The sequence below is a fragment of the Branchiostoma lanceolatum genome, chromosome 2 (genome assembly GCF_035083965.1).
Source record: "Branchiostoma lanceolatum isolate klBraLanc5 chromosome 2, klBraLanc5.hap2, whole genome shotgun sequence".
Lineage (NCBI taxonomy): Eukaryota > Metazoa > Chordata > Leptocardii > Amphioxiformes > Branchiostomatidae > Branchiostoma > Branchiostoma lanceolatum.
The window spans coordinates 4,462,559-4,478,534 of record NC_089723.1 but is presented as its reverse complement, the minus strand read 5'-3'; the positions used below and the strand labels follow the sequence as shown (position 1 = coordinate 4,478,534).

Genomic DNA, 15,976 nt, shown 5'->3' with positions numbered 1-15,976 from the left:
TTCTTCTTCATTGCTTATCTTTGCTGACGAATACTAATTTTTGCTGACGAATACTAACTTTTGTGAAATTCCTGTTTATTTATATTTATGATTATCCAACCTGAGTTGACACTTATGTTCATCCACCTTTTGTATGTGATATATTTATCTATTTTTTCCACCCTGTGCATATTCTGCTTTTAGTCGTTTATGTTTATCTCTGTACCCCTGATCTTTTGTTTATGCAATTAATGTAACGTATACGCTGTCTTATAAGCCCCCATGGGCTGGGCGCAAAATGGCGCAAGACACGGGAATAAAGTTTTCTAGATTCATTGATTAATTGATTGATTGATTGATTGATTGATTGATTCATTCATTCATTCACTGATAAGGTGATCCACTTTGAACGCAGCCATCTGATGACTGTGAGTGACAATTCTCTACTAAGTTAAAGTAGGTACCGGTCTTACAGCTCGATAAACCAAGATTACCCTTTGATTTAATCTTGGCTTGGGACGGGAGGCGGTGGGGTGAGTTGGGCGCTTAAATGCCACCCTACCAGATGCAGCAACTTTCGTGGCTCCTGAATGACGAAAATAGCAGCATGTTTTCTTAGCGAAGAGAGCGTAGCTTGTGTTTATCGAAAAATGATACAAATCTCCAACAGCATCCGAACAATTAATTTTTGTGTGTAAAATGTAACTTCGCAACAGTCGCTTAAGCCCGTATCTCACTGGACCCGCGGCACGTTGGTGGCGTTACTGCGTCCTAAATTGAATTTGTGTTAGCATTGGCTTTATAATGGGACTATCATTCACAACGCACAGGTATGACTAAAAAGACAACAAAACAAAGAAAGCTTTGAAAAATTCGTTTTTTATCGATGAAATTCGTTGAGCGCTTTGTCAAATAGCCCGGTCGCAGCGACGCCGCCAGCGTGCCGCGGGTCCAGTGAGATAGGGGCTTTAGCAGCTTACATGTAACTGATTCAAAATGTACAATTACTTGTCTCTGTTTTTGCAGTTCACTTCGCAAGGTTTTATCACACGGATAGTCAAATGTACTAATACATGTAGGCTAATAGGTTAATTGACGAAAATGATTGCTGCAAAATTGTGCACAATTTGCCAGGTTTGGGCACACCTTCCATCACGTCATTCGTTTTAACGTATCTGGCCCAGTCGGTAACGCCTAAATTCTGAAAGACCTTTGTTCTCAAACCAGTCAAGTTTCACCTGGCGAGTGGCACGTTCACGTTGGATTATTTTCCGAGATTTTCTTTAAATTTTGACTTATAAATCGGGTGCCTGAAGATCGCGATTCATCGGGAGGGATTCTACGTCAGGACGACTTCAAGAAGCCTCAACAGGAGAGGATGGCTTCCTCAACGCGTGATACGAAACTTCTTTCTTTACTTCTTGCTGCTTTGTTATCCACCCATTTGAAAACCGGTAAGTGATCGTCAAATGTGTAGTTCGATGTTTTTAGACGTGGACTTGACAACAGATCCCTTGGGACTTTAGGTAGGAAGACTTTGTCTCGTTTGCCTGGCTTCACTGAGACTTGGAAGCAGGCCAGCGATCACCTAGAATTTGATGTTCCACCCACAGTTTGAGGTATGCTTAATTCCCAAACCGCCTCCCTCCCCCCAAAAGACGAAACTTTTGTCATTTTGCTGGCCTTTTCGTCTACCAAAATGTGGGGGGGGGGGCGTGATGGTAGTGTAACAATAGGGAACTTGGGTGTTTGTTCAGTAGCTGACTAAGCTGGTTCCAGCGTTAAAAGTGTCAAATTTTCCAGGGACGTTTTCATATTTTCGATGCAGTGTAAACCGGGGAAAGAAAAAGTCCGGGACGACACCAGAGACCATGTTATTTTCAATCTGGACGAATATCTAACTACATTGTCATGACGCCAGTAAACTCTTCGCTGTGACTACTATGAAAAAACGTACTGTGTGATAGGAAAAACGACAACTTCAAGTTGTCATTTTTCGAACCACACAGTACAGTCTTCCAATATACAGAGACAGGTTGGAGGGCGTAAGAATTAGTCATTCTAGACTTTGATTTCATTTGTATGGTTTATTAACATTTCGACATCATTGTCAGCTCCAGAAAGGCGGAAAGGTCTGGGAGTGACCTTTACCTTTGAGAAGTCGTTGTTACGTGTATGACAGATCCGTGTTAGATCACAAGGTGTTGCCATCGTTGACATTCACCCACTTATGTCCTCAAACGAGCTGAAAGAAATCAGTTGACGCCATTTATTTTGGCGGGAAGAATGTTGATTTGGCAGGATGGATAGTTGAAATCTGACATTTTTACTAGAGAAATTTTTGGTATCGTTTTCATGCTATATAACGTAACAAAAAAAGGCGTTACTTTGATAAATTCATCGCGAATGTGCGAAGACAAATCCTACTTGGCCAACAGTCTTCTCCCCATTAGACGGTGTAGAAGCCTGCGTTCGTTTCATATAGCACACAAAATATGTCACTTCCAAATGTTGAAGTTCGACGTGTTTCTCAGGCTCAAATATAGCGCGCTGTTTGCGGAAGAAGAGGGCGTCTTTTGTTGACTAAAAAGTTCGAGGTGTTCAAAATGTTTTATAACGTGGTAATTCTTCGACTGTTGTCTCGAATGGCCCTTTTAACTTCTCTCTCTTTCTCTCTCTCTCTCTCTCTCTTTCTCTCTCTCTCTCTCTTTCTGTACTATCTCTTTCTCTATCTATCTATGTATGCATCTATCTATTTATCTATCTACTTACTTATCAACATGCCTTATCGAGCTGCGCTTATTGCAGTTGGCAGCATGCTCTTTAAAGTTTAATAAGGACGCTGCTCCTTGTGAATTCACTTAGTCTTCATTTCCACAGGATAGAGACAGCCGAGCGACCGTTGAGCAACCATAATTGAATTATGTAAGACCTATGAATGAATGGGTTGAATATGATGTGCTGTGTGGGCTGAAAGACAACAAAAAACAATAACACATCTTTGGCAATGGAAAGGTGTGTTTTTCGTTGACAAAGTAAAAAGAAAACACTTCTTTGTCAGTGGAATTCGTTTAAACTACTGACTAACTAGAGTTTTGGTCGCTTAGTGGCCGTTGAACGGTCACCGCCTCAGTGGAAAGAGGTATAATGAACCGGAAAAGATGAGTCAGTACAGGTGAACGTTGAACAGTATGTTAAACTATTTGCAGTGACGCCCAAGTCACAGAGTATAGCAGTTGCGCATCACTTTTATGGAGTATCAGGTCGTGCGTAATGAATCCTGTCGTTGTTGAATAATGATAGATAATTGTCAGCTGAGCTTAACACATTGGAGGGAGCAAACATTTAAAAAAACTAGAAAACGACGTAGATCAGCTGCAAATAGAGTATCTGCACGATGGCGGTTACAACATCATTGCACCATACAAACATGTTTAGAATAGAAAATGTGATATGAGTTCAGTGAAGTTATGTCAGGATAGACAAAGTAACATGACAGGCATCTGCTCGTATCAACTCCCATTATGTGTGATGATTCATCAAATCGCTCAGTGAAAAGAAACTCATCTACATGTAAGCCTGTGTTACAGTCTCCGAATGTGTCATTTTGTTATTGCCGTTTTCCTTATACAAATTGCAAATGTGTAGAACTAGTGCCATTGAAGCACAGTAGCAATCTGAAAACAGTATGAAATCGGCAGAACTACCAACATTGAAACGCCTCCGATGATGTGCATGATCAGTTATTGAGCGTCTGCCAGGTTATCATATACAATTCCAATCGCAATATGTAGGCGGATGAATACCACGATTTTGTTGTCTCAATCCCCAAAAAAATTTTACACGTCACTTAGTTGACCGCAGATGAAGTAATGAGAGTAAATACACACATCACACCCTCCTGTTGATCTGACTCCGGATGCTGGCAGGAAATGACGTCACGCTGACGTCACAGCGATCATACCTACACATCTATTACACATACATAGACTTCAATGACATGTAAAAGAATGTGAGTCGGCTGTGTTTGAACAATGTTAATTTCTTAGCCATCATGATCAATAAAGTATACAGAAAGGCCCCAATGGATGCAACTAAAAACAAGGAGCAAAAGAAGAAAGAAACTTAAGACATAAACGTGAGAATGTCTGCATCTTACATGCTGATATGCAGGATCTCCGCATTCTCAAATTGTGAAAAATATTGTTCCATTATTTCCTTCTCTGATTTTTGATGCTTACTAGTTTATGAAGGGAAGCCCCTAAGGATAAGTCAAAAACTTAAATGACATAAAAGACTTGGCGTATCAAAGTATGATGTGGTCATGAAGATGTAATCATGACGATGTAAAGTATTATAGATTAAGCTTGTAATAATGCATTGATATTAACTCTGCATCCTCAATTTTCGCTTACAGTTGTTGCCCAGACAACGTCATCTTCAACAGGTGATTATTTCCATTATTGTATCATCATTTAGATATAGATATCTCAATTTTAGACCAAACATTGTAGGGCAAATGTAGCATGCGTTAACTTCAAGTACATGGATAAGATTGGTCTCTTATTAAACACACACAAATTTGCGGTGGATAAACAGTGTACATATCACTAAATGGGGATTTATCATTCAATACCTGTTAATCGATAAAAGGATAAATGTTATGGAAGTAGATATTTCAGACTTAACATCTGTATGAGGATGGTGACATACATTTCAACCAACGATGAACGGATGTAAACGGATGATTTTGAGCATTATCATGGAAACTACATTTCCCAGTTTAAATCAGGCCCCGAATAGTCTTGTTTCGTGTTTCAGATCAATGCGCGCAGCAGATACCGGTCGACATTGTTTTCCTGGTTGACAGCTCGGAGAGCGTGAGGTCCGGTGGATTCGAGACAGCCAAGAACTTCGTCATCGCTGTGTCCGACAACTTTGACTTCGCACAAGACGCCACAAGGGTCGGGGTGGTCACTTTCAGCAGCAGTGGTCAGGTAGTGACCCACGTCCGCCTGAACCAGTTCAACAACAGGGACGATTTCGTCGCGGCTGTGAGCAACATTGACTACGACAGAGGCGGAACGTACACAGGAGAAGCCCTGGACTACGCTCGTACCAACTCCTTCACACAAGCCAACGGCGCAAGAGACGACGTTCTTCCGATTCTGGTCGTCCTGACGGACGATGACCCTGCTGATGACGTAGTAGCTCCTGCACAGCGACTGAGACAACAAGGTGTAACCGTGTTTGCTGTTGGCGTTGGTCACAGGTTGGATATCGCCGACCAAACGCTGTTGGACATTGCTGCTGGCGATCAAGACAGAGTGTTGAGGGTGGATGACTTTCGAGCTCTCGCGGACGCCATTCACGCCCAAAGGCTTGGACAGTCTATCTGTGGCAGTAAGTTTGATTTCTCTGCAGAGTTTTCCTTAAGGCTAGGGTTTCCCCTTCAGTTATCAGTATTCAGATTCGACAATGGGCACCTGTGATGTCAGGGATGTATATTGATTGTATATAGGTGTTTAGTCCATCTGTGGCAGTAAGTTTGATTTCTCGGCAGGGTTTTCCCATGGACCAGGACTGTTACTGCAATTGTCTGAATGAAGAAGTCGACAATACACTTTGATGTTCTGAATTCAGCGTATTACATTTAACTAAATAAAGGCTATTGGAGTGCCTTTACTTTATGCTTACTGTTATTTGTATGTGGCACTGTTAAAATGAGTTACAAAATTTGAGAGCAGTGCCACATATCCAAAAGCAAAATTAAAAAACAGCAACTTTTTGTCACATTTATGCAGATAGCAACTTGTGCGCCCCTTCATTCATTTGTCTACGTACATGTACTAGAAGTAAGACAATCGATGACCATGTATCCATATTTGGCCACCGTCCACCGATATTGACCACGGTGATATCCTAATTCACATCAGCCCTACAGCAGCGGCTATGGCTAAACAGCTACTAGTCCTCTTCGACTATACATTTGTATCAAAAGTTTTGAATTGAGCGTGGTATTTTTATCTAAATCAAGTGCCTTTTGGTCACCTTTCTGCAGGTAGTAACTTGTGCGACCCCTCCCCATGCCATGCCATGGCGACTTGCACTGTCCTCGGCCGAACGTTTCAGTGCGCATGCGTCACTGGATTCGTGGGAGACGGCCTGACTTGTCAAGGTGCGTTGCAATGTCGCACCTAACTGTGATCAATTATTTCCTCATATCAGTATAGCGAACCAAGGAAAATAGTCTGTGATATCTAATACCTCAGTCACTAAGACTGCTCTATTGACCTTGAAGACCGTGTTGGCAGTAAATATTATGAAAAACAAGTGATGCCAAACAATGTACAGGTCACCCAAGATAATTCAATCTCTGCAACTGGATAATATTGGAGATTATCCAGGTGTAGAGACTGAATTGTAGTTGAATAATGTATACCTAGATGTCTAACTTTCATCAACGTACAGATGATCTTGTTGCAATATAAAGCCTCGCTTTGATAGGAAATAGTTCACCTAATTATATGCCAGTTTAATCCACTGCGAGCTATGGCAGCGTCTCGCTAGGGACAGTTTGCTATGCACAGCCTCGGATTCCGAGACACACCATAACAGTGGATCCTGCAAAACGAAACGTAATTTGAATGGGGTCCGTAATAAAAACAACAACAACATGTGTACAAGTGACATGTGTTGGAGTTCGTCCAATACTATGCTTACAGTAAACATTATATATTTTTCTGATCAAGTGTTGTTCTTTGCTGGTCCTAGTTGTCACATGTCCAATTCTGGAGGCACCTGAAGACGGAACTCTTAGCCCAATCGGTGCCAACACATACCAGGACGAGGTGCGATTTACATGTAACCAGGGGTTTCGTTTGGTTGGTGACACGACGGTTACCTGCCAAGCCGTCGGCACGTGGAGTCGCCCCGTACCGACATGTCAAGGTAACGTTGAGACATGATTCACCCCTTCCTATATTGATTCTACGTTTTTTAACCTGGCCATTAGGCTATGTTGATTTGATTATATGGATGACATCCGCGCGCGCAACAATTTTCGTCCGTTTCCAAAAAAGAAGAAGTTTTCGGCCATACTGCAAATTGAACAAAGCAGCTGCAAAAATTTTTTTGCAGTGGATTGCCAACAAATATTTCGGAAAACAGTAATGTCGTTGTATGCCAAAGTAAGTTCCAAAGTCAAAGAAGAAGATGTGAAAGAAAAAAAAAATATTCGGTAGACTGTATGTGGTTATTCATTTGTTCAACCTTCCAAACCACTCTAAAGGCAACTTATTTTTTCTGGCCAAACATTTGTGTATTCGTACGCTCGCATCAGTTTTGGAATTCCGAGAGGATGTCATCCATGTAATCAGAAAGCAACACGGCCTTATGGAGATACGTAAAACGTAACCAAAAATCATCTGCTGAAGATAGTTTTAATTTGCTTAACCTGTCCCCATGCACTCCATATCATCCTTTCAGCGCTGCCGTGTCCGCCTCTCTCGGCCCCAGCAAATGGAGCTCTGAGCCCTGCCGGAGCGAACTCCTACCAGGACGTGGTCACGTTTACCTGTAACCAGGGGTACGAACTAGACGGAGCCTCCAGTGTGACGTGCCAGGTGGACCAAACCTGGAGCCAGCCTGTTCCAACATGCAGAGGTACGTACATGTACCAACTTGAAGGTTATAAGAATTTCGCCTTAAAAAGCAATGCATTCAATATGTCAAATACAAACTGTAGCTGTTTGATTTCTAACGCGAGGTACTAAACTGGTTACAGTACTAGAGTATTCTGGACACCATCTTTACACTGTTTCTTGGTTTTAGCGTTGCAGTGTCCTGCCCTGTCGGCCCCTTCTAATGGAGCTCTGAGTCCTGACGGAGCGAACTCCTACCAGGACGCGGTTACGTTCACCTGTAACACGGGATACGGACTAGACGGTGCCTCTAGTGTGACGTGCCAGGCGGACCAAACATGGAGTGCCCCTATTCCAACCTGCCAACGTAAGATGTGTTTGAAATTATTTTATAGCAATGTCTAACGAATCTTACTCTACACATCTGCGTTAGATATCGTTTTACATTCGAATCGGACTTCTTTCCAACTTCCGAAAAAAGTGATTAGCCGTATCACAGCGCCTGGTCTACATTTAAAAACGTAGATTTCTAAGTCCCTCATAACTCAACCTTTACTGTGATGGTTTTAGCCCGAGAGTGTCCGACGCTGAGCCCACCAGCAAATGGAGCCCTGAGTCCTGCCGGAGCGAACTCCTACCAGGACGTGGTCACGTTCACCTGTAACCAGGGATACGGACTGGACGGAGCCTCTAGTGTGACATGTCAGGCGGACCAAACATGGAGTGCCCCTATTCCAACCTGCCAACGTAAGATGTGTTTGAAATTGTTAGTTCATAGCAATGTCTAACGAATCTTACTCTACACATCTGCATTAGATATCGTTTTACATTCGAATCGGGCTTCTTTTCAACGTCCGAAAAAAAAAAAGATTAGCGGTATCACAGCGCCTGGTCTATATTTAAAAAGGTAGATTTCTAAGTCCTTAATAACTCAACCTTTACTATGATGGTTTTAGCCCGACAGTGTCCAACACTGAGCCCACCAGCAAATGGGGCTCTGAGTCCTGACGGAGCGAACTCCTACCAGGACGTGGTCACGTTCACTTGTAACCAGGGATACGGACTGGACGGAGCCTCTAGCGTGACGTGTCAGGCGGACCAAACTTGGAGTGCACCTATTCCAATATGCAGAGGTAAGTGCATGTGCCAAGGCTTTAAGAGTTTCGCCTTTGAATGCAATGCATGCAATATGTAATATAAAAACAGTGGCTGTTTGATTTCTAACGCGAGGTATCACATATAAATTGGTCATATTGTATTCTGGACACCGTCTTCGTATTTTGTTTTAGCGTTGCAGTGTCCGTCTTTGACGGCCCCAGCAAATGGAGCTCTGAGTCCTGCCGGAGCGAACTCCTACCAGGACGTGGTCACGTTTACATGTAACCAGGGATACGGACTAGACGGAGCCGCTAGTGTGACGTGTCAGTCGGACCAAACATGGAGTGCCCCTATTCCAACCTGCCAACGTAAGATGTGTTTGAAATTGAAATTTCATTCCAATGTCTAAGAAATCTTACTTTACACATCTGCATTATATCTTGTTTTACATAAGAAGCGGGCTTCTTTTCAATGCCCATAAAAAAGACGGTCATTGGCTTCATAACTCAACGTATGCAATCGTTTTAGCCCGAGAATGTCCAACGCTGACCCCACCAGCAAATGGAGCTCTAAATCCTGTCGGAGCAAACTCCTTCCAGGATGTGGTTACATTCACCTGTAACCAGGGATACGAACTAGACGGAGCGTCTAGCGTGAGGTGTCAGGCGGACCAAACATGGAGTGCTCCTATTCCAACCTGCCAACGTAAGATGTGTTTGAAATTCATATTGTAAAGTAATGTCTTTTAAAATCTTACTCCCTTCATGTGCACCAGATATGGTATTAGATGACCGGCAAGCATCATTCTGATGATCGAAAGAAAGACAGTCACTCGCGTTTTATCATTAGGACATTACTTAGTCTACAGATTCTTAGATACTTCATGACTTGAATTATACTATGCTTTCAGCCCTAGAATGTCCAACGCTGACTCCACCAGCAAATGGAGCTCTAGATCCTGCCGGAGCCAACTCCTACCTGGACGTGGTCACGTTCACCTGTAACCAGGGGTACGGACTGGACGGGGCCTCCAGTACGACGTGCCAGGCGGACCAAACATGGAGGCAACCTGTTCCGACATGCAGTGGTAGATAGCTAGGTTTTAAGAAGAATATTTGTCTCTAAATACAATGGATGCAAAGTGTCGAATATTTGTTTTGATCTTTTCATATTTTAGATTCCGAGGGAAGGAATCGGTTACCATGTTACAACGTTTTTTGGTTTTAGCGTTGCAGTGTCCTGCCCTGTCGGCCCCTTCTAATGGAGCTTTGAGCCCTTCCGGAGCGAACTCCTACCAGGACGTGGTCACGTTCACCTGTAACCAGGGATACGGACTGAACGGAGCCTCTAGTCTGACGTGTCGGGCAGACCAAACATGGAGTGCCCCTACTGCAACTTGCCAACGTACGATATGTTTAAGATGGATAACTTATAGCACTGTCTACCGAATCCTACTTTCTACGTCCTCACCATATATATCGTTTCGTATTGGCAGCAGTATCTTAAGAACATGCTATTAGATGCCTGAATGGTTTATGGCTATTGAATTATACCATCGTTTTAGCCCGAGACTGTCCGACGCTGAGCCCACCAACAAATGGAGCTTTGAATCCGGTTGGAGCGAACTCCTACCAGGACGTGGTCACGTTCACCTGTAACCAGGGGTACGAACTAGACGGAGCCTCCAGTGCGACGTGCCAGGTGGACCAATCATGGAGCGAACCAGTTCCAACATGCAGAGGTACGCACCTAAGGTTTTAGGAAAAAATTTGCCTTTAAATGTAATGTACAAATAAAGTCCAAAATGTTTTATTTAACTGTTGTACTGAACCGGTCACAATCTATTCTCAACTTCATCCTTACAATGTTTCTTGGATTAAGCGCTTCCATGTCCGACTCTGTCGGCCCCAACAAATGGAGGTCTGAGTCCTGCCGAAGCGAACTCCTACCAGGACGTTGTTACGTTCACCTGTAACCAGGGATACGGACTAGACGGGGCCTCTAGCGTGACATGTCAGGCGGACCAAACATGGAGTGCCCCTATCCCAACCTGCCAACGTAAGATGTTTTTCAAATTGATGCTTTACGCATGATGTCTAACAAATCTTATTATTTTTATTTGCACTGGATAACATCTTAGATGACAATCACGCATATTTCCAGTGTTCGTAAAGACAAACAGGTATTGGTCTTGCGAGAGCACTTAGGGTATTGAAACAATATACTATATAAGATTCCTAAAGTGCACATACACGTTTTACTATTAATTCAGCCGGACAATGTCCGACCCTGTCGGCTCCATCAAATGGAGCTCTGAGTCCTGTTGAAGCGAACTCCTACCAGGACGTGGTCACGTTCACCTGTAACCAGGGGTACGAACTTGACGGAGCCTCCAGTGTGACGTGTCTGGCGGACCAAACATGGAGTGCCCCTATTCCAACCTGCCAACGTAAGATGTGTTCAGAATTCACATTTTATTGCAATGTCTACCATTTCTTACTTTTTACATATGTATCAAATATTTTTGAGGTAGCAAGAGGGCCTTATTCTAATTTACGAAAAGAGAAAAAAAATAGCGCTATAGGAAATCGATTTACCTACCTTAAAAACAACAATTTTTCAATGAATCATAACTAAAGCTTTATCATCGTTTTAGCCCGACAATGTCCTGCCCTGTCGGCCCCATCAAATGGAGCTCTAAATCCTGCTGGAGCGAACTCCTTCCAGGACGTGGTGACGTTCACCTGTCACCAGGGATACGGACTGGATGGAGCCTCCAGTGTGACGTGTCAGGCGGACCAAACATGGAGTGCCCCTACCCCAACATGCCAACGTAAGATGTATTTGAATTTCGTATTGCAAAGCAATGTTTTTCAAATCTTATTTTTCGTAGATGTCCCTTATATTGTCTCAGATGGCAAGCTGCCATTTTTTAAATTTTCGAAAGAAGACAAATAGCCATTGACTGCAGGGGGTTACGCCATAGGGTATGTAATGAACATTCTATTTCACAGTCCTGCAGTATTCATGACTAAAGTTTTATCATTACTTTAGCCGGACAATGTCCGACTGTGAATGCCCTTTCAAATGGAGGTCTGAGTCCTGCCGGAGCGAACTCGTACCAAGACGTGGTGTCTTTCACGTGTAACCAGGGGTACGGACTTGACGGAGCGTCTAGCGTGAGGTGTCAGGCGGACCAAACATGGAGTGCCCCTATTCCAACCTGCCAACGTAAGACGTGTTTGAAATTCATATTGTAATGTAATGTAATGTCTTTTAAAATCTTACTCCCTACATGTGCATTGGATATAGTATTAGATGACCGGCACGCATCATTCTGATGATCGAAAGAAAGACAGTCACTCGCGTTTTATCATTAGGACATTACTTAGTCTACAGATTCTTAGAAAGTTCATGACTTAAATTATACTATACTTTTAGCCCTAGAATGTCCAACGCTGACTCCACCAGCGAATGGAGCTCTAAATCCTATCGGAGCCAACTCCTACCAGGACGTGGTTACGTTCACCTGTAACGAGGGATACGAACTAAACGGAGCCTCTAGTACGACGTGTCAGGCAGACCAAACATGGAGGCAACCTGTTCCAACATGCAGGGGTACGTGTTGAGCTGTTAACATGTTACGAAGACGTTTGTCTTTTAGTGCAATGTATGCAAACGGCAAATAATTGTTCTATCATTTTTCATCACCAAGCAGTTAACTGGTTATTTACAGTCTGTTCTCCATTTCCTCTTAACAATGTTTCTTAATTATAGCGTTGCAGTGTCCGCCTCTGACGGCCCCATCAAATGGAGGTCTGAGTCCTACCGGAGCGAACTCCTACCAGGACGTGGTCACGTTCACCTGTAACCAGGGGTACGGTCTTAACGGTGCCTCTAGTGTGAGGTGTCAGGCGGACCAAACATGGAGTGCCCCTATTCCAACATGCCGACGTAAGATGTGATGACATTCCAATTCTCCTTGATTTTTCTTGAAAATCTTTATAAAAGAAATTCTTTCTATCCATAAGAAAACAAGAAAAATAAGAAAAGGCATTTTTGGTAGTGTGGCACTGTCTATCTGATCTAACTTTCTACACATGAACCATATATTGTTTTATCTGAGAAACTGACGTCTTTTAAATGTCCAAAAATTGCTTGTGGATCATCACTTAGTCTATCTAAAAGAATTCATGGATTCCTAAGTGGTTCATGACTCAAACTATATTATCGTTTTAGCCCAAGAATGTCCAACGCTGAGCCCACAAACAAATGGAGCTCTAAATCCTGTCGGAGCGAACTCCTACCAGGACGTGGTCACGTTCACCTGTAACCAGGGCTACAGACTTGACGGAGCCTCCAGTACGACGTGCCAGGTGGACCAAACATGGAGCCGACCTGTTCCAACATGCAGGGGTACATACCGTTTTAAGGTTTTAAAAAGTATTTCTTTGAATACGCCACATGCAAAATGTTCAATACGTGTTTGGTTTGAAATCACTTGGTGAGAAACTGTATACATTTTAAGTTGTAGATTTTCTTATCAATGTTTTTCGTTGGTTTTAGAATTGTCATGTCCGACTCTAAGGGCCCCATCAAATGAAGTTACACATTAATTTGATTTCTAAAGGGTTAATAACTTAGAGTCACTGTCGTTTTAGCCCGAAAATGTTTGACTCTGACTGCCCTATCCAATGGTGCTCTGAGAACACATTAATTTGATTCCTCAATGATTCATAACCTAAGTTTTACCATCGTTTTAGCCCGAGAATGTCCTGCGCTGTCGGCCCCAACAAATGGAGCTTTGAATCCTACCGGAGTGAACTCCTACCAGGACGTGGTTACGTTCACCTGTAACCAGGGATATGGACTAAACGGTGCCTCTAGTGTGACGTGTCAGGCGGACCAAACGTGGAGCCAACCTAGTCCAACCTGCCAACGTAAGACATATCTAAAATCTGTGTTAAAATCAATGCGTATTGAATCTTCCTTTATACATCTGCACCGTATGTTGTATTAGATGACAAAACGTGCATCTTTCATATGTTATAAAGAAGAAATTTGAGATCGCCTGGGGTATCTTAAGATTTGATTTCTAAAGTGTTAATGACTAAGGTTTTGCCATCGTTTTAGCCCGGCAATGTTCGACTTTGACGGCCCCATCAAATGGAGCTCTAAATCCTCCTGGATCGAACTCCTACCAAGACGTGGTTACGTTCACCTGTAACCAGGGATACGAACTAAACGGAGCCGCTAGAGTGACGTGTCAGGCGGACCAAAGATGGAGTGCCTCTATTCCATCCTGCCAGCGTAAGATACTTTTTCAAAAGCAATGTTTATCAAATCTTACTTTCTATATCTGCACAATATATCGTATCAGATGGCAAACGGGTATCACTCTGATGTTCGAAAAAAAGACAAACAGTCATTGGCACTGCTTGACATCGCTTGGTCTATCTTTTCTTTTTACATATTAAGAGCGTGATTAATGACCAAGGTTATACCATCGTTTTAGCCCGAGAATGCCCGACGCTTACCCTAGCTAATGGGGCTTTGATTCCGGCCGGAGCGAACTCCTACCAGGAAGTGATCACGTTCACCTGTAACCAGGGATATGAGCTAGACGGAGCCTCCAGTACGACGTGCCAGGCGGACCAAACATGGAGCCAACCTGTTCCAACATGCAGAGGTACACGCTAGCTTTTAAGAGGAATTTATCTTTGAATGCAATGCATCCAAGATACTAGTATCAAATAGTTGTTTTGACTTTTGATCTCGAGGTGCTAAACTGGTTACAATCTATTCTGCATATCTTCTTCACAATGCTATTTGGTTTTAGCGTTGCAGTGTCAGACTTTGACTGCCCCTTCAAATGGTGCTCTGAGGCCTGCCGGAGCGAACTCCTACCAGGACGTGGTCACGTTCACCTGTAACCAGGGGTACGAACTGAACGGAGCCTTTAGTGTGAGGTGCCAGGCCGACCAAACGTGGAGTTCCCGTATTCCAACCTGCGAACGTAAGACATATTCATAAAAATCTATATTGCAAAGCAACGTGTATGAAATATGACTTTATCCAACTGTACCGTTTATTGTTTTCGATGACAAGCGCGATTCTTTCGAACGTTCGAATAAGAAGACAATGGTATTGGATTTAAGAGATCGCCTGAGATATAAAAAGAACAGATCGAGAATATTCCTGAGGGCGAACGTTCATAACTTAAGTTTTATCTCGTTTTAGGCGGACAATGTCCGACTCTGAGGGCCCCATCAAATGGAGCTCTGAGTCCTGTTGGAGCGAACTCCTACCAGGACGTGGTGACGTTCACCTGTAACCAGGGGTACAATCTGAATGGAGCGTCTCGTGTGACGTGTCAGGCGGATCGAACATGGAGCCAACGTATTCCAACCTGCCAACGTAAGATAGGTTTAGATTTTTTATCAAAGAAAATTTTATTACTCCAAACGACTTGACGGTAAGTCAAAAGTATCGAAATAATTTCCGTTGCCAACTTTTATTTTTGTTTTGACATCTGATATAAATGGTCAGAAACCATAGTTATAGTTGAAGAAGCCATCAAAGCTTACCAAAATTTTAAAACGTTTACTGGTGAAAAGAGAACTTAGTAGAACCATGTTAACCTCTCAAAACCCACTCATCGCAGAAAGAGTGGCTCTCAACGACTTCCACTGCTTAAAAAAAAGAAGTCAAACCCCAAAACTTTAGATTGTATTCCGTAGCAGATTTTAGAATAGTAACTTGTTCAACTTGGTACCGTTATCAACTTGCACTGTCTGTATAAGTTTTCTATGCATTGTTTAATGCTGTAATTAGTCTTCGGGCAACAACTTGCAAATAAAACTCATTAGCATTGTTTGTTGTTTTAGCTGTTCAGTGCCAGCCATTGACGGCTCCAGCATTTGGAACATTGCGTCCTCTTGGCGCTACATCGTATCAGAACGTGGTTCAGTTTACCTGTAATGAGGGGTACGAACTGGACGGAGCATCTAGTGCTACCTGCCAAGCTGACCGGTCATGGAGTGCACCTGTTCCAACATGCAGAGGTACATAACAGGAATTAGAATTGAAGTCTCGTGTTTACGTGTTAAGAATATAGGAAACATCTTCACCACCAATGTTTGATCATCTTATACATTTGCGCTTTTTCTGTATCAGTATTATTTCATCTTTTTAGTTTTAGATTGCCCTGCATTATTGGGCTCAATCTACGGAGCACTGGGTCCAACCTACTACTA

At 42.9% G+C, this 15,976-nt stretch overlaps 1 protein-coding gene across 1 annotated transcript; it reads left to right on the top strand.

Moving 5' to 3' along the window:
- Nucleotides 1-3,140: 3,140 nt before the first annotated feature.
- Nucleotides 3,141-15,792, top strand: LOC136426530 (sushi, von Willebrand factor type A, EGF and pentraxin domain-containing protein 1-like). Its single transcript, XM_066415194.1, has 27 exons — nucleotides 3,141-3,144; nucleotides 4,346-4,426; nucleotides 4,801-5,382; nucleotides 6,041-6,157; nucleotides 6,754-6,930; nucleotides 7,468-7,644; nucleotides 7,813-7,989; nucleotides 8,193-8,369; nucleotides 8,579-8,755; nucleotides 8,912-9,088; nucleotides 9,249-9,425; nucleotides 9,631-9,807; nucleotides 9,948-10,124; nucleotides 10,285-10,461; nucleotides 10,602-10,778; nucleotides 10,993-11,169; nucleotides 11,377-11,553; nucleotides 11,775-11,951; nucleotides 12,162-12,338; nucleotides 12,498-12,674; nucleotides 12,960-13,136; nucleotides 13,484-13,660; nucleotides 13,854-14,030; nucleotides 14,236-14,409; nucleotides 14,560-14,736; nucleotides 14,961-15,137; nucleotides 15,608-15,792. The coding sequence occupies exons 1-27, from the start codon at nucleotides 3,141-3,143 to the stop codon at nucleotides 15,790-15,792; spliced, it is 4,860 nt and encodes a 1,619-aa protein (XP_066271291.1).
- The last annotated feature ends 184 nt before the right edge of the window (nucleotides 15,793-15,976 follow it).

Coding starts and splice junctions, on each gene's coding strand:
- LOC136426530 (XM_066415194.1), top strand. Junction 5,383..6,040: donor TGGACAGTCTATCTGTGGCA/GTAAGTTTGATT, acceptor ACCTTTCTGCAG/GTAGTAACTTGTGCGACCCC. Junction 10,125..10,284: donor CCCTACTGCAACTTGCCAAC/GTACGATATGTT, acceptor CCATCGTTTTAG/CCCGAGACTGTCCGACGCTG.